Genomic DNA, 18567 nt, shown 5'->3' on the forward strand with positions numbered 1-18567 from the left:
CTGAACACAATACTCCAGGTGTGGCCTCCCCAATGCAGAGCACAGGGGAAGGATCACTGCCCTTGTCCTGCTGACCACGCTATTTTTGATACAGGACAGGATACCATTGGCCTTGTTGACCACCTGGGCACACTGTTGGCTCATGTTGAGCTTCCTGTCCATTAGTACCCCCAGGTCCGTTTCTGCCTGACCTTCCAAGTCCCTTCACCAGTCTTGTTGCTCGTATCAGGTTTAATCAAATTAAATAAACAAAATTCCCATTTCAATATACTTAATACTTTAAAAAAAGAAGTATTTTAAGTTGTGACATCTGTGTTCAACGGATTTAAACTTAATCAATATCGAAACAAGTTGTATGACAATATTATGCAATATGAATATTGACTGTTATTGTACTAGTAACTTTGTTAGATTTGAAATTAAAACCCCAAAACATTCCAGACAAGATGTGTTCAATACACTGTTTTTTTACTGAAAGTAGATTAGATGTTTTGCAAAAATCCTTTTACTATCAGCAAGATATTATTACACATGGAATTTCACAAAGTATACGAGGTGTGTGAGCATATTGTTATTGTTTTAGTGCCTTTGTGGTGTTCTCTTTTCATACAACGTTTTTCACCTCTATTCTTTATAGAGCATTAAGTTTTGTGAAGTTCATCTTCAACATTTGAAAAAATTGCAGTTTTTTGGTAAATTCATATTTTAAATTTCTTCAGCTCCAAGCTTATTCTTCCGTATTTGACCTGTACACCTTGAATCTGGGGATTTCGGTGTTGGCTCATCCCAGCTAGAAAGTGCAGAAGGAAGGATGAGCTGCAACTGCGGTTGGACTCAATGGCCTTAAAGGTCTTTTTCCAGCCGAAATGATTCTGTCATTTCCACCACTTATGGATGATTAGGGGAAGTGGGCTGCGCTTCTTTGGGAAACACAGAGGATTTACAGGTCAGCTGTAAATTGCATTTTTTTGTGGACTCATCACTGAAAATGTTGTTGTGAAATACTGGAGCAGGTTGATCAGAGAGGTCGTGGGATTTCCATCCTTAGAGATGCTGAAAAGGTGCCTGAAGAAGCCCTGGGCAACCTGCTCCGAGGGGTCTCTGCCAAATGGTTCTGTTTGCGGGGCGGAAAGAAAAAAGGTGGAAATGGAAGGCAGTGCGGGGTTTGTCCAAACCAGAGTGTTACAGATGAATTAAAATTTTAAGACTGGCCAAATTTTCCTGACCTGAACACTTCTGTCATTAGTCTGGGTCATGTTGTACTTTTGTGGAGGTGTTAATTTCTGAATGGTTTCATCTTGTTCTTCCATGTAAGAGATTAACTTACTTGAATCTCAGCATGTTGTTCACACTTAGTTTTCTTTGTAGAAGGGCTACAAACTCGAAATGTTTCCTGCTAATGTTCCCTTCACCTTAAACATTACACACAAACTAAGCTTGGATCTAATCGCCCTTTTGAAAGACGGACTTCTTCAAGCATCTTCTTGCATTTCACATACCTAGAAAGCCATTAGCTCTTTCTCCAGCCTCATCATTGTCAGGACATGAAGGGTTCTCAGTGGCCTCATCCCCCTGCAGTTTGGGTGGGAATCAGTGAATTTAGGGCTAATCTTCTTAGTGGCAGCCGGCACATGAAGAGTGGCGCCCGCGGGAGGGCACCTCTGGGGCTGGCTTGGTTGTTGCTGTGGTTGTCCCTTGTTTCTGAATGACATCTGGCATTAACGATGCGACTACAAGTGTATTAAGATGGATCTTTTACTAGCAGGCGTGAAAAGAAAGTCACACGCACCAGCGGTTTTCAAAAGAAACAAAAGCAGCTTAGCTGTAGTGACAGAGTGCTCGATTCGCCTGAAACATCCTTCAAAATGTTGGTGAAAGAAACCAATTTCGGGGAATACAAAAGGTTGCATGAGGTTCGCTCTTCATCTCTCCAAGAAGAAGGGTTTGAGAAGAAGAATCGCACTGGGGCATTGTCCTGCGTGGTGGTGGGTGTAAATGAAGTTAACATGTTTTGCAGTCTGGTGTTCTGGAGCTCACATGTTCGTTTACAGATGAGGCACGAGGGGCTGGAAACACAAGGCAATCAAAAGCCCTTTATAGGAGTCTTTTTTGCAGCTAATCATTTAGAAAAGGATGAACCCCACTGTTTAGATTGCGGGGTGACAATCAAACCCTGGCAGATGTGTTGTTAACCTCCCCTCCTCCCCCACTTCCCCCCTCTTCCCCTCCCTCTCCGCCCTTCCCACTCAGGACAGGCGATTGGGAGGGAAAGAAGGACAGAGAGAAGAGAGTTGGAAAAATTAAAGATGTTTTACTAATGCTACTAATAAGAATAGAGAAAATAATACAAAATATACAAAACCAATCTTGAAAGTCTCAGCAGCTGCAGAGCCAGCACCCAAAGTCCTGGACTGGAGTCTGGAGCCAACCGGAGCTGGATTCAGTCTCTCACTAGGCCTCAGTTCACAGGGACGACTCGCAAGGTCCTCTCCTAATGTTGGCCATAAGCAAAAGGGAAAAAAGGGAAAGCACGAGATCCTCGTGATCTCCCACTTTATATGAAATAGTCACATGAATGGAATGTTATACACAGTTGGTCAGTTCTTTGGTCACCTGTTTCTCGTTGCCCCTCTCACGAGATGTCCATCCATGCTTATCAGTAACTTCGCATTCCATTGCTAGGTTTACCAAAACATGCATCTGGTTCTCCAGGAAAATACAGCTAATATGAAGGCTTTAGCTGATAGGCAAAATCACTAAAAGAGAAACTAAAACCAGGACACCCACTTAATCTGTGTCTAGGAAGACCTGAGGAATTAATCTCAAGCAATGTCTTTGATATTACATTTGTCGAGATACAGCTATCCTAAGAGAACGTAGTGTGAACCCAGCAAGTCTTACAGTCATGTAAGCATTGAGCTGCTTATTTTTTTAAATCACTATTTAGAAAAATAATCAGCTACTGCAAGCTACTTTTGTTTATAAACTTTCAAAACTTTTTTCAAACAGCCTGTTAATTACTTTTTAACATAGATCCTTAAATGTCAGAATATTTTATTAGAACCAGATATTAAAAACATGTTTCGTTGCAGATGAAATTGAAACTGGCTTCAGTACTTGTTATGGAAACAAGTTTTTAAAACAAATCTGTTCTTGTGCGCTCTGATGTGCCAATCCATGTTTTTATGTAACCAGTGATTTATTTTTCATGTCTTTTTGCAGCCAGCTTGTAGAAGGAAATGTTGCACAGAACCTATGTGTTTGTTGTATTAATAGCCGGTATTAAGAGTTGGTAATGTGTGTTTACGTCAAAGTATGTGCTAGTTGTCCCACTGGATTAAAGGAAGGATAAGAAAACTAACACAGGAAGGAATGCAACCTAATTAAAGATTTCCCCGGAGTTACATTCCCTGTCATTTGCCACAGGAGAATGTTGTGTTTTGTAATGTCACTGTTATTAAGAGTTAAAAGATACGAGTTGCATCATACCCTTGTTTTCTCGATACTTGTTTGTTAAGCGTATAATATTAAACAACAATTTAAAAAATTAGTTAGTTTAATGAGTTGTAAAATACCACAAAACTATTTTTTCCCTTAGTATCCCACTTTTACCTGACAACCATGACCCGGGGCTGAGCGTCTGTGACCCGAATGAAGAATCTCGTGTCGGTGCCGCGCATGTCGTTTGCGTGGTTACTGAGCCCAAAATCCTCAACAGACCTCACACTTCACCACAAACCTCAACCTCACCTCTGCAGGCTGTTCTAAATAACTTACTGTAGTGATTCCATTGTAAACGGGCGCAAAAGGTGCTGACGCTTAAGAAGAAATTATAGAAGTTGAAACAGATCTTAATGAGCTGGGCGGTTGGTTTTTTGAATAACTAATTTGTGTGTGGCTTTTTTTGTGCAGGCGGCAGAAACGTTGTTCCGAATGGCAGTAGCAAGAGGAGCTATTACACCTTTAAGACACGGAGAAGTAAGGCTATATGTATATTTTTTTTGCTTGTTTTTTTTTTATCATGTGATATAATGTGTTATTAATGTTATGCTTTATGAATTCTTGGGAGACATATTGTCTTGAGGTAAGTGAAGAGGGCTGGGTTATATATAACTCGCATACCTATGTTACAGTTTTTTTTAAAGGAGAACAAGAATTTAAGTCCTGCCCAGTGGGAGATAAAGTTTTCTTCAGAAAACACTCTGTTTTTCTCTTTGCCTGAGTTATAATTTAACCTTATTTTAGAAGTGACTCACAAGAGTGTCCTTTTAGCCAGGTAGTTTTACACTGGATTTTCTCTGTTAAAAGTTGTAGAGTCTAAAGAAATTCATACAAAGTTGATCTTTGGGTAGCTGTGGAGAGGTTTCTTTATCCTTTGTTTGTTCCTTTCAAGAAATCAGTAACTTCAGGTAGCATATGAAGTGTTAATACATGGATTCATAAAGAGGATAAATATATTTGAATATTGCGCTGCTCAGACATGATTCTGTTGATGCTGAGTATTTGTTTCCTCCTTTGTGTGGTTTGATATCACGTCAACATTGTTTTGAACATTGGTGATTAAATGTCTCCAATATTATGTGGTAGAATTTATGCTTAGGTTAGATTTAATTAAAGAAAAAGTGCTGTAGTCAGTCATGACACTGGAAATGAGAACCAATCTGGGCATTGCCAGAGGTGGATGCTACAGTATATAGAGTTTGAAATGTAGAAACCTCAGTGGTTTTTCATGGCAGTCTGATTTTGATCCAATTCCTAGGCAACTTTGTGAAAAGTTCGTCTGATAGACACAACATTCAGTCTGGGATCTAGACCAGGACTTACCCTGGGATCCCAGCCGTGCTGTAAAATGTTCCTTATGCTGATGAAGTTGCCTTTGTGTCTCTTTCGAAACACAGTCCTGTATATTTGCAGCAGTGTCTGAAGATGTACCTGAGATTCCTGTCCTGCCACTGTCCGTACTTTTAGCTTTTCTGAATATGGATCTTTTATACTTCTTAAATACTGCTCTTCATTCTTTCCTACAGAAGAGTGCAATGCAATTTCCAGAAGCATTAGTGACAGAATACGTGCCACTCTTCCAAATTTTGTATTTAGGTCTTTGCAGTGAATGGTGCTTAATTTCTTGTGTTTCATTGACCAGGTTGCCCAGAGAGTTTGTTGAATCTCCATTGCTGTATTTACCTGGTAAATGGTGTGAATTATGGAAAAATCAAATGATACATTTTTTTAAAGTTTAACTAATTTGATTCTGTAAGGGGTAATGGGTACAAACTGGAACACAAGAGGTTCCACTTAAATTTGAGAAGAAACTTCTTCTCAGTGAGGGTGACAGAGCCTGGCCCAGGCTGCCCAGGGGGGTTGTGGAGTCTCCTTCTGTGCAGACATTCAAACCCACCTGGACACCTTCCTGTGTAACCTCATCTGGGTGTTCCTGCTCCGGCAGGGGGATTGGACTGGATGAGCTTTCCAGGTCCCTTCCAATCCCTGACATTCTGTGGTTCTGTAATTGTACCATGCAATGCAAGGTACCGGGATGATTACGGGCATCTCTGTGAATGATATTAGTAATTGCTGTGTTGGATGCATCCAGTTCAGCTCACTGACGTGGTAGAAGAAGTTTCATTTTTTTCCTTCAGGTATTCCCTCTGATCTTTTATCAGTTAAACCATTTCAAGGACCAGAGAGAAGCAGAGGAGAAGCAGCAACATGAGTGCTGAGAGGCTGTAGCCGTGGTTAGCAAGAAAGGAACTGGGTGAAAGTGCCTCTGTTTGATGAGGGCCTGTGAAAGTATTTCTGACGTATTTCGTGGGCTTCAGTGGAAATGCAGTTCATTCTAAGCTAGGTAATTGATAGATAAAACATGTAAGAATTGTGCAGAGTTGGATTTTTGTGTAAGAAGGCAGTAGGAGAAATAAAAAGATGTTTTTCCTCTCTTATATTTTTATCAGGCTATATGCGTGGGGGGGAAATATTTTGACTCAAGGAAGATCTTTTCCTTAAATTCCATTGTGAAATTATAATTCCTTTAGTCTGAAAATGAGGAATGACATTAATCCAATGAAACTAGTTTTTCCACAAGAAACATAATTATCAAGAGCCATATTAACATTTTTTTTAGCTCTTCCAAGAAATTGCTAAATGTTTGCACAGTGCGTAAGTAGAAAGGGAGCCAGAAAAAAGAAGTTGAATATGAACTAAAGTTGACTGTGTTCTGTTTGAGAAGTGCGAACTTGGCAGTGAAAATCAAAGCAGAACAATTTGTTTATTGGAAATTCCAAGCTACAGAGGCAGCAATCCAAATGTGCAAAAGTGCTGGTCAGCTTTTGTAGCCGGACTTAAAAATGTAACCCCATTGAATGTTTAAGAGGGGGTGAAACTGTTAATAATAGAAGGCAAAAACTGTGTAAATACTTATTTGCTTAAATTAATACATTGAAAGAATGACAATGTTCTGTCTGCACTACTGAACAGATTAATGCGCAAACATTTATTCTATACAGGCAAAACTGGGTGTGTGAAAAACTATCCGTTATAATCCAGCTGTCATCACCAGGTGGATTTAAAATTTGTAAGATTGAATGTCTATGGGAAATCCCTTTTCTTCTCCTTCCAACCTGTCCCCTTTGGGACTCATCAGGCCTTTATGCATATAGAGTTCTTAATTTTTTTTCATTCATTATTCTTGAAGAAATTGAAAAATGAGGTTGTACTGATTTTTGTCTTGTTTTTTCGAAGTTTTTCACACTATTTGTAAAATCACTGTTGAGAGTTTAGAGAAGTGTGCTGCCAACAGTAGTTATCAAATTCGGGTACATAGAATTGTTTAACTGTGGGATATAGATCATAAAGGTTCCTAAAGAACTTTCTCAGCACCTCCCTTGCTCCTGGTTGGATGGAAGTGTGGTAGCATTCATGGGAGGGAATCAAACCCAGAAATATAATTAATTTTCAGGATTCAGTATGCTTTTTTCCATGCTAATTAGTTATTTCTGTCAGTTGCTTTGGCTTGGGTGTGGAGTGTGAGGCAGAGCTGTGTAGTTCATTCCTTTCTGCACTTCTAGCTCATTCCCCAGTGATCCAAAAATTGCATGAACAGATGTGATCACACCAAATCCATAGCTCTGCTTGTGTATGGACATCTTAGGGTGCATTTTATTAATGTCACAAGATTTAAAATCAGTGATGGGCACAGCTGAGAGCTATATATCCAGGGTACCTGGAGCTGACACCACCTACAGAGCTTCTCCAGCTGTTTCTGCAGCTTCAGGTCTTCATGCAGCAGCCTAAGACCATAGAATTGTAGAACAGTTTGGGTTGGAAGGGACCTTCAAAGCTCATCCAGTGCCACCCCTGCCATGAGCAGGGACATCTTCACCAGATCAGGTTGCTCAAAGCCCCATCCAGCCTGGCCTGGGATGTCTCCAGGGATGGGGCATCCACCACCTCTCTGGGCAACCACCCTCATCTTACAGATTTTCTTCCTTATGTCTGGGCTGGATCTCCCCTCCTGTTTAAAACCATCACCCCTTGTTCTATCACAACAGACCCTGCTAAAAAGTCTGTCCCCATCTTTCTTACAGGCCCCTTTTAAGCACTGCAAGGCCACAATAAGGTCTCTCCAGAGCCTTCTCTTCTCCAGGCTGAACAACCCGAACTCTCCCAGCCTGTCCTCCCAGCAGAGCTGTTCCAGCCTCTGATCATTTCTGTGGCTCCTCTGGCCCCTCTCCAACAGGTCCATGTCTTTCCTGCACTGAGGGCTCCAGAGCTGGACACAGGACTCCAGGTGGGGTCTCACCAGAGCGGAGCAGAGGGGCAGAATCACCTCCCTCCAACTGCTGGCCACGCTCCTTCTGATGCAGCTCAAGATACGATTGCCCTTCTGGGCTGCAAGCGCACATTCCCGGCTCACTTCCAATTATTCTTCCACCAGCACCCCCACGTCCTTCTCCTCAGGACTGCTCTCAATCCCTTCATCCCCAGCCTGTGTTGATAGCGGGGTTTGCCCTGGCCTGGGTGCAGGACCTTGCACTTTTGCACTTGGTCTTGGTCACCCTACACTTCACTACATCTCTGCCTGTCCATCCATTCTGATTTCTGTAATTTTCTAGAACCTGGCCCTGCTGATCTTAAGAGCATTGGTGAGGATCACCGTGCGACAAAGCCGATAGAGGAGAAGGAGGTTAAACAGAGAGTGTGAAACCCTTAATGGAAAAATACTGTGAAATATGTAGGCCACCATGGATAACAGAGTTATAATGGCAGAGGGATGATTCCAGAGTTCTGGAGCTGATACCAGCCATGCATGAACTGTGTGGATGTTAACTCATTCTTCTGACATCTTCATGAATTTGTAAACTGTCTTAATCTCTTTTCATCTAAAAAGCGCTGGGGCTTCTGAGTGGAAGAGTTCAGACGTGTATCTTTAGAGTTCATGAAGTCTGTGAGGGGAAGACCCCTTGCTGCCTCAGAACTGAAGATGGCAAAGGCAAATGGCCCATGGGTTGTGCTCTGCTGCCTGCACTGTTAAGGTGTTTAGAGAACCTTCAGTGTGGTGTAACTTTCAAAATGTTCATGTAGTGTCTTGTGATGGTGAAGACAGGAAAAAATGATTTTGCAGAAGAGAGAGACTTGCACAGGAGAGTCAGAGCAAAAAAAGAGCTCAGGCTTTCTGATGGGTTTCATTTTATAATGCCTGCAACAGCTGAGATGTTTTGAAGAGGTTTCAAAGAAAGGACTGCTCTTCAGTCTGTAGTGTGCCATGTCATAGGTTTAGGATATTTGGTGTTTTTTTTTCCTTCCCCCCTGCCAGTTACAAAAAAGCCTTGTTCATGAAATGCCATGGGAAACAAAGTATACAAAGGAATTTCCAGGCTGCCTCTTTCGGTTTCTGAGAGCTTCAGCTCCCAGAAGCCGTTGGGTTGGCTGGGGTGCCTGAGGAGACACCTCCCAAAGCTGCCCGAGGCTCGGATGGATCCTGCGCTGTAAAAAACAGAGACCAAACGGTGCGTCCTGTCCTGTCCCTCCTCCTCAGCCTGTTTAGTTAGAATCGTAGAATCATTTTGGTCAGAACAGACCATTAAGATCATCAAGTCCAACCATAACCTAAATCTAATGCTAAACTGTGTCCCTAAGAGGCTCATTTATATGCCTTTTAAACACCTCCTAGGTGAGTTAATGGCCAGCCTCCAATTGGAGTTATATTGATTTCAGGTGCTGACTCCTGGTTCCTTTGAGAATTAGGAGTTATATGATCCATACAGAAGAATGGGTGAAGTTAAACATATACCTGCCCATATACGTGTGTCTTCTCTCTGGGAGATACAGCACAAGTGCAGCTTAAAGGGAGTTGTCAGACCAACCCCCTCATACATAATGAGGCTGGAGCATCCTTAGCTATAAAAATACTGTTGTCAACCAAATTTGCAGTACAAATAGATATAAAAAAATATAGTTATTGTGCTTCTCAGCCTAAAATGGCTTATGGCCTTATGGTGTAATGAATGTAATGATGTGCATTGCCCTGGCAGTAGATACCCATGCTTGAAAGTGTATTTTGTTGTGAGAAGTCGTCTTTGCTATTTCATAATATATTTTCATACTGTGTGTTTTCTATCAGGTAAATAATGTGAAGTGCAAAGCTTCATGGATTTAGCCCAGATATCTGTAAAAAGTAATATCCGTGGATATCGTATTCATAGTAATGACACACTTGTGATTAAATTTTTAGCTAAAAGTTAAACAAGGGGATTAGTAAGGATCCTTAAAATGCAATTTATTTTATATTTTTACAAACAAACAGATTAAAGTGGAAACAGCGATATGAAACACTTCCTCATGCAATAGTTCTTCCAGTGCTTGCACAGACTTTATCCTCTGCCTGGCTGTTTGCTGTTGTAACACATGGAAGATGACTTGGTCCAAGTGCTACCTGTGTGACTTGGGTTCAAGCTTTAAAACAAGCACTGGAACAACTCTTAAGATAACATCAGTTTGGTCTGAATAGGAAGAAGCTTTCTAATGCCAATACTATTAGTTCCAAACAAGCAATTACTACATTTCTGTGATAAAATGCTTGTTTTGGCAGTTCTTGTTCAACTGAATATTCTTTCATAGAAATGAAAACCATGGGCTACTTTGTTGTATGAGGGGTGTATATATATTTTAGAATAATGCTATTAAAGTAAATAATTTTTTAATGTTATAAAAAGCTGAAGAAATAGTGCAAGCTTTCATTTCTTGCATTTGTGAGTTGCACTAAGTGATAAATAATAGATAACAGAATCTGGTAGTCACTGACATTACATTTCTAAAACAATCTTATCTCTTTAAACTACGTTTGCATATATGTGTGTGTTCATATATATATGTGTAGGCTCTTTTCAACTGTGAACTTTTATCTTGCATTGATTTTAAGAAAGAATTTCAGCCTTGGGAAGGAGGGGACAAGGTTAAGGTGACATTACTGCCAGCTCAGGGTTCCTTGCCCTCTTCCTTCTTCCCTGTCCACCGTGGCACAGCAAACTCAACTGTGTAATTAAGTCATGGAAACAAGAACCTTTTTTGTTAACAGCAGCAACTGTAAACTGTTTTTGTGAGAAGGGACTTTCTTATTTTACTTGCATATTGGAGCTTTTAGAAAGAGATCTTAGGAAACATCAGTCATACGTGTGCTGTAAAGCTGACGTGGGTCAGCGTGCTCATTTAAATGGTGATCTCTTCTATATAAGGGGATTTATTCTAGAAATTACCAAATTCTACGTTTGATTTTCAAGTTTTGGGATTTGTCGCAATGATGTTTCTGCTGGTATTTTTGGCCAACTTCATTTTTAATACATGAAATGCATAAAGACTTCATAACTGATACCATTTTAGATTATAAAGAAGTACTGTGAATCGCTTGAGATGAATTTTCATTGCAGTAAAATTGCTCGGGGCACACTGTTTCCTGTGATCTCGGCTCGGGGCCGTACCAGGGCCTAATCATTCCCAGGCACATTCAAAGCCGAATGGCAATGGGCTGGTGGACATCTGATCCCCTCGCCCTCGTGCCTTCCCATCACAAAGATGTCTTTATTGTCAGGGGTTCAAAAGTTCTGCTCTCACAGACTACCCCAACATCTCTGGTTTCCAGGCTTTTTTCTTGAATACTTTGTTACTGTCATGTTAATATGTGAAGAAAGATGTTTTCTCAGATTTATGTGGATCTTACAGCAGTAGAGAAACTGTAGTTACCATCCTGAAGGCCCTTTACTTTTTAAGCCTTCTGACTTCTGCGCTGTTGGTCAAAATGAGCCTCATTTGTTCTCACCGAGATTATGAAGCTTCCCAGCAAACTGTGTTTGACATTGCAAAAGAAATCTGGTTTGGTACAAGGACTTAAATTTTTGTGAGGCCGTGTCATAACATTCACTGGCTTTTTCTGCCTTCAAAGTAGGATTGTCAGTCTCTTGGAGCTTATCCTATTTTTTTTCCCCTCCTTGTTAAGGGTTGCTAATACACAGAAAAATGTGTATTTCTTTAATTAAATGTGTTGCAAAACAGCATCAATTTAATTTAACCAAACCATATTTTCTGAATATGTGATGTAAGATCCAAAGTGCCGGTAGATTTCAGTATGGATTTCTCTTATCAATACCCTCTTATTTTTGAAAGATAGTTGCAAAACAATACAGGAGGAGTTGCTTGCAGGCAGATCTGAGTCCCTTTTCCCCTCAAGAAAGGTTTCCCTCTATCCCAAAGAGAATAATCTGCAGTTTGGATTTTTAGCCTTTTCAAAATAAATTAGTTTTTTGTTTGTTTGTTTTAATAAAAAACATCCTAGCTCATATTCTGAAACATCAGTTAAAAACCCCCAAACTCAAACAAACTTTAAATTATTGGCGTGCATAAGTACAGCTTTCTCTTTAGTGAATTCTTTTTTGGAAGTAATATTGAGTCTTTCTCTTACAAATACTTGTAAAGCAGCAGCAAGTGTATAAAACGGATCCATAAGAATAGGAGTGTTTTGTAGGTCTACCTATTTCAAGTTTTGGTTTGGGATACGTATAAGAAGTATTGAGGAATGGTATTGGTATCTGGAAACTCGTTCTGGCAGGTCCCAGTGGGTAACAGTTCAAAGGTAGTTTAGTTGCTGAAGGCTGATGTACCTTATCTATATTGTCTGGAAGTGAGTAAAAAGTAAATCTTCTCATTAGAGGCAGTGAAGACTAAAGCTTGATCAGAGAGAGAAGGAGGGAGTGCTGTCGGTCCTCAGGGAGGAAAACCACCAGATCACAGAATGGACTGGGTTGGAAAAGACCTCGGAGGTCGTCAAGTCCAACCCTTGGTCCAACTCCAGTCCATTGACCAGATCATGGCATTAAGTGCCATGTCCAATCTCAGTTTAAAAGCCTCCAGGGACAGTGAGTCCAGCACCTCCCTGGGCAGCCATTCCAATGCCTGACCACTCTCTCTGCAAAGAATTTCTTTCTAATATCCAGCCTAAATTTCCCCTGGCAGAGTTGAAGCCCATGCCCCCTTGTCCTATTGCTGACTGCTTGGGAGAAGAGACCAATCCCCACCTGGCTAGAACTTCCCTTCAGGTAGTTCTAGAGAGTGATGAGCTCACCTCTAAGCCTCCTCTTCTCCAGACTGAACAAGCCCAGCTCCCTCAGCCTCTCCCCATAGGTCTTGTGCTCAAGTCCCTTCACCAGTTGTGTTGCTCTTCTCTGGACCCGCTCCAGCACTTCAATGTCTTTCCTGAGCTGAGGGGCCCAGAACTGAACACAATACTCCAGGTGTGGCCTCCCCAATGCAGAGTACAGGGGAAGGATCACTTCCCTTGTCCTGCTGACCACGCTATTTTTGATACAGGACAGGATACCATTGGCCTTGTTGGCCACCTGGGCACACTGTTGGCTCATGTTGAGCTTCCTGTCCATTAGTAGCCCCAGGTCCCTTTCTGCCTGACCTTCCAAGTGTTCCTCTGGACAGAGTTTGAGGGATGGATTTGCCATATTATTCAGTTGTGTGAAGGTGTTATTTGTCTTGCTTTGAATTATCCATTTTATGTGGTTTATATGTTTTTAATTCATTTTTACTCATGAAGAGGAAAGTAAATTTGTCTCAAAACCTGAGTTGAATCTGAAGAACTTTTCTGCTCTTTTAACCTGCAGTTTGCCTGAGGATATTCTATTCCTTACTAGAAATCATCATGAACCTTGGAAAAAATACTGATGGGCTCCAAATTATTTTAATGTGAAGTGGTGGAATTCATTGGTTGGGCCTAGGAAAAATGAATGCACTGAAGGAATCATGTCTAGTGTAAATTTAAGGCAGAAATATATGAAAATAGTGACTACGTGTTCCAGCATGTGCAGAGTTAATGGAAGAAAGATAACAGACAGGTTTGGAAACTCGGAGAACTTACTGTTTCACTTCTTTGAAAATTATCTAGGTGGTTCATGTTGTGCATTTTTCTTTTAAATGTATGGACAGTACATTTAAAAATACATAGCGTGTCTGTTTTTCATAGAGTGGAACAATGCGGTTTAGTATTTAAGTGTTTGACATATCAGGCTATGCATTATTTTTTTTATAAAGTAGATGATTTTTAATGCAGGCTGATAGTATATATCTCACAATAATCATAACTTCCCTTTGTGATGTGAAACACAAGGCTAAAAAGTAAATTGAATTATTATCAGAAGTATTTGCGAGCCATCTTACACCAAGATGTTTTTTGTAAGGAATAAAGTAGGGAGAGAATTACCTATTTTAAAGATTGATTTCTTCTTAAAATGTTCTGATACCTTGCCTGTGTATTGCAGATTTCTTTTTCATCAGCAAAAGAGCGAGTGCATGGCAAATGCAGATGGTATAAAACTGTGGGAACAAAAACTAAATGTAAGGAAGTATAAATATACTTTCTGATCTAGTTTTTGTTTTAACATGACTCTGATCAACAAGGAATATGGGGGAGTATATGAGATATTAAGATAATTGTACTTGATTTTTTTCTCATTACAAAATGTTACTTCAAACACAGACGTTTCTTTTCTGTAACCTGGCAGGAGTTGTCTAACAAATACTCGAATTCCGGTCTTATATGTTGCAGCCTTGGAATGAAACATCTTGCTTTATACTTAAAACCTGCTCCAAAAGACAGAATCTGGCAACTCCACTGTTTGGCCAGAGGAGGAATCATCTCTGGGGAGGATTTTACTTCTGTATGTGAGGAAAAGCACAGTAGGTGTTAGAGGAGATGGGTACTTGAGTTCTCCTTTCTCGCTTCAGTGTTGTTGATATTAATGTTGTCTTAATGCGTTCATATAGTTGAAGAAATAGGCAACTCTAAAAAGCTATTTAAACTGATAAAGCTAAGAGTGTGTTCACATCCTTGTGTGCATTTGAGAATGCTAAATACTTAGTAAAAATGTAAATGAAGCATATACTCAACTGAGCAAGCTATGCATCTCAAGATGTTGGAATCAGAGTCTTGCCAATATATGAATACATTGTCGTTTTCTTTAGCAGTTGACAGTAAAAATATCTGTATGTCAACTAACTCGTTGTACTGTAAAAAGAGTCACTTTGAAGAAGGGATGGTTTAACTTCAGTGTAAACATTAATTACATTCAGTGATTTCCACCAAATGAAATTGAATAATGCTTTAGGGAAACAATGCAAATGTAAAAATCATGTTAAAGGGTTTGTCAGTGTTTTACTGCTTGCTCTTCAAAATTTTCATTGAATTCCATTATTTAGGAGTGGCTCATGACCATTCTTGAAAGCCTGATTGATGGGACAAGTCAGTTTGACAAGAAACAAATACCAACATAGATTGCAATGACCGAGGACTCGAGATGAATTTTGGACTTCGCATCATAAGCTTTTTCTTCTAGTCAAGTGACTGGGTACAAGAGGAAATCACTATATTTCTTCTTGTGCAGTCATATTTTAATGCTCTCAGTCATTCTGCTATTCCAGTTCAAGTTATTTTTTGCTCCTTATCTGTATGTTACACATGTAGAAATATCTTCCAGCTGGGAAGCAGCTTGGCAGAAGAGGACCCAGGGGTCCTGGTGGACGCCAACTTGAACCTGCTGCATGAGCACTTGCTGCAAAGGTGCCTAAGGGTGTCCTGGGCTGCGTTAGACAAAGTGTAACCAGCAATACTTGAGAGAGGAGATCTGGTGAGGCCACACCTGGAGTGTTGCATCCAGTTCTGGGCTCTTGAGTACAGCAGAGACATGGACACACTGGACTGAGTCCAATGAAGGGCTACAAAGATGGTGAAGGGACTGGAGCATCTGTCCTGTGAGGAAAGACCGAGAGAACTGGGACTGCTCAGCCTGGAGAAGAGAAGGCTCAGGGGGATCTCATGAGTGTATATAAATACCTGAATGGAAGATGCAAAGGAGATGGAGCCAGGCTCTTTCAGTGGTGCCCGGTGCCAGAACCAGAGGCCGTGGGTACAACCTGAAGCAGAGGAGGTGCTGTCTGAACACCAGGAAACACTTTTTTGTTGTGAGGGTGACCAAGCAGCACTGACTCAGGTGTCCCAAGGAGGTTGTGGAGTTCCAGTGCTTGGAGATATTCAGAAGTTGCTGGAAGTGGTCTTGGGCAAGTGGCTTTGGGCAAGGTGGTCCTTCTAGAGCAGAAGAATTGGACCAGATCACCTCTGGAGGTCCCTTCCAACCCCAACTGTTCTGTGATTCTCTGGCCTTCTGTTTGTGGAAATTTTCAGACTGTGCTGTGGTTTTTTTCTATATGTATAAAACTAGGACATTGACACTTTTATTTGGTGTAATATTTCATTAGTATTATATAAAAATTATAATTTAAATAATCCTTATATATATATTAAGCTGTAGGAAAAAAATCAAAAGACAGTACCTAAGGTAAGCAATTCCATTTTATGAAGATGCAGTGTTTTAGTATGCCTTCCAAAAAGTGGGGATGTGACAAAATACTATTTGTTTTGTCAGATTTATAGGGAGAATTACTAGAATTTGGAACTGATACCCAAAACAGGGTGTACTGTCTCTGCTGTAATATTAGTGTGGGCAGTCTGGGCGCCACAGGGTAAAAAGCTACTGGAGAGTGTCCAGAAGAGGCTACGAAGTTGGTGAAGGGTTTGGAGAGGAAGCTGAATGAGGAGCGGCCAAAGTCACTGGGTTTGTTCAGCCTGGAGGAGACTGAGCGGAGAGCTCATGGCGGCTACAGCTTCCTCACAAGGGGAGGAGGAGGGGCAGGGCTGAGCTCTTCTCTCTGGTGACCAGTGACAGAACCCGAGGGAATGGCAGGAAGATGTGCCAGGGGAGGTTCAGGTTGGGTATTAGGAAAAGGTTCTTCACCCAGAGGGTGCTGGACCCTGGAACAGGCTCCCCAGGGAGGTGTCACGGCCCCAAGCCTGACAGTGTTCAAGAAGAGACTGGACAATGTCCTCAGAGACACGGTGTGAACTGTGGGGTTGTCCTGTGCAGAGACAGGAGCTGGACTCGATGATCCTTGTGGGTCCCTTCCAACTCAGGACGTTCTATGATTGATTGGTGGTGGGAGGGAAGAGACTGTGGAACTTCTCCATCATATGAGAGATTGTGATCCTCACTGGGTGAGCCCAGCTGACCGTCATGGCCACCACTGACCTGGTACCACACTCTGGTCTGAAATCAATTCATACTAAAAAAATCTTTCATTTTCTTCCTTCTTTTAAAGAACTTTGAGGTGTTTGCCCTGGGAGACCAACCCTATACCCTTGGTAAGAGGATGTTTAGGAGAACAGTCCAGCCTTAGACATTTACGTACAGGTTCAAATGTAAAGCAAGCCTTTGTTATGGAAGAGGTCAAATGCCATTGCTCAGCGCTCCAGCGTGAGCATTGTGGGTATTGGAGAATCAGCAATAGTTGAATAGTTGAAGTTCTGTAGTAACTGCCTGCACTGCTTTACTGTAATAATTTATCATAATATTTTTGCAATATTAAATTGCTATCTTCTCACAAAGATTTGTATTGTTTTTCTTGACTAGTATCTTAGTGGGAGATGGTTAGGAGAGGTGAAGATCTGCCAGCAGCAGGAATGTTCGCATGAGTGAACTGTTGGAACATTTCTCCACCCTGAACCATGAAACCAATCAGTTCCCGTTGGTTACAATTTTACGGAAACTAATTCTGTGTTGATGGAATCAGGTGAAAAATATGTGGTTCTGATTAGCAAACAGTATAGGGAGTTTCTTAAGGTCATGGGGAACATTCCTCTGGACATACGCATGTGTTCAGATGTGTGTGTGACTATGCATATATATATATATATTACATATGCAACTTCATATATTAAAAATGATAATTTAATTTCGTTTTTTTATATGTACTTGTTTGAAAATATTTGTACTATAATTGATAAAGTGATAATATGGTTTATTAAATATTTATTTGTTGTAGTAGACCATTCAGTTTAGTTGTTTCTAAGTTTCGGAAACATGTCTTATTGAACTCGGCAACCCTCAAAATAATATTTAGTATTTACTATGTAACATAAACTCAAATAATGAGCCATTTTTGAAGTAGCACTGTTTTCTGTGAGAAATATGCATTATTCAAGTGACTGCCTGGATATAATAATGGCCTTTCATTTTTAAGTATCCTGCAGAGCTACAAAAAACTAAATTGGTATCTGCAGTCTGCCTAATAGACTGCTCACTACAGCACCACATGCAATTAAGCACAAGTGATTTTCTGGTCAAGACAGGCTCAAGACTGATTTAGCAATGAAACTTAATTACTTCTAACCCTTAGAGAAAATGGCCCAACAAGGTTAAGGTTGTTGGCAGGGCAATGTGGGAAAGCTGTTGCTGCAACTCCTTTCCCCGTTTCTGATTTTCTCTTAGTGATACTTAGCACTGTTAAACTTAAATTGAGTAAATAGCCCCACGAAAATGTGCATTATGTTCTTTCATTTTGACGGGCTAAAGGAAAGATAATGAAACTCTGCAGCTTCTGAAAAACAAATATTCGCATCAAATCCAACTGCTTTGCCCTATGGGTGAAGTTCTGTGCTAGTGGAAATTAAAGCTTAAAGATTAGTTCTCAAATGCCTGTGTAAGCATCAGGTTCTGACCACAGACATCTCAGGCTAAAAGCTAAAGCTCAGTGCACGTGTGCTTTCCTGACAATTTATCATAGGTGAATGTTTTCTCTACTTTTTTACTCAAGTTATAGGAAAACATGGTGAAAGAAGTGAGTATTAGAAAAAAAATCATGTTACCAAACTGCTTTATACCCAAAATTGCTTCATTTGAGTTTTTATGAATGTGTTATTCAAAGGAAACAGGAACTTCAATTCTGTGACTCCAAGGAATACATCTGGAATAACAATTCAGAGGGACATATGGCATCAATTGGCTTATATTTTCCTATATGGGGATTCCGATTGCAGTAAAAGGGAAAATTGTTCATTAATTATGCAGAATTAAAGATACAGATGCCGTGTTGTTGTTTATATACAGTGAGTTCTGAAAAAAATGTGGAAGTTGAGCAAAGGAAATTGGCTTTTCTGCTTGTCTGCTGCGACAATAATTTGCTTTA

At 40.6% G+C, this 18567-nt stretch overlaps 1 protein-coding gene across 3 annotated transcripts in view; it reads left to right on the top strand.

Annotated features, from left to right (window-relative positions):
• The window catches only part of TMEM135 (transmembrane protein 135), a 179304-nt gene that overhangs the window by 73720 nt on the left and 87017 nt on the right, over positions 1–18567 (top strand). For 2 of the 3 annotated variants that reach the window (XM_065832681.2, XM_071802500.1), the window contains exon 5: positions 3913–3978. The exons of the other annotated variant lie outside the window; for it this stretch is intronic. In XM_065832681.2, the coding sequence (XP_065688753.1) occupies positions 3913–3978 (66 nt within the window). The remainder of the gene's footprint in view (positions 1–3912; positions 3979–18567) is intronic. 3 annotated transcript variants of the gene reach the window in all.

Source organism: Patagioenas fasciata, chromosome 1, assembly GCF_037038585.1.
Source record: "Patagioenas fasciata isolate bPatFas1 chromosome 1, bPatFas1.hap1, whole genome shotgun sequence".
NCBI classification, from domain to species: Eukaryota; Metazoa; Chordata; class Aves; order Columbiformes; family Columbidae; genus Patagioenas; species Patagioenas fasciata.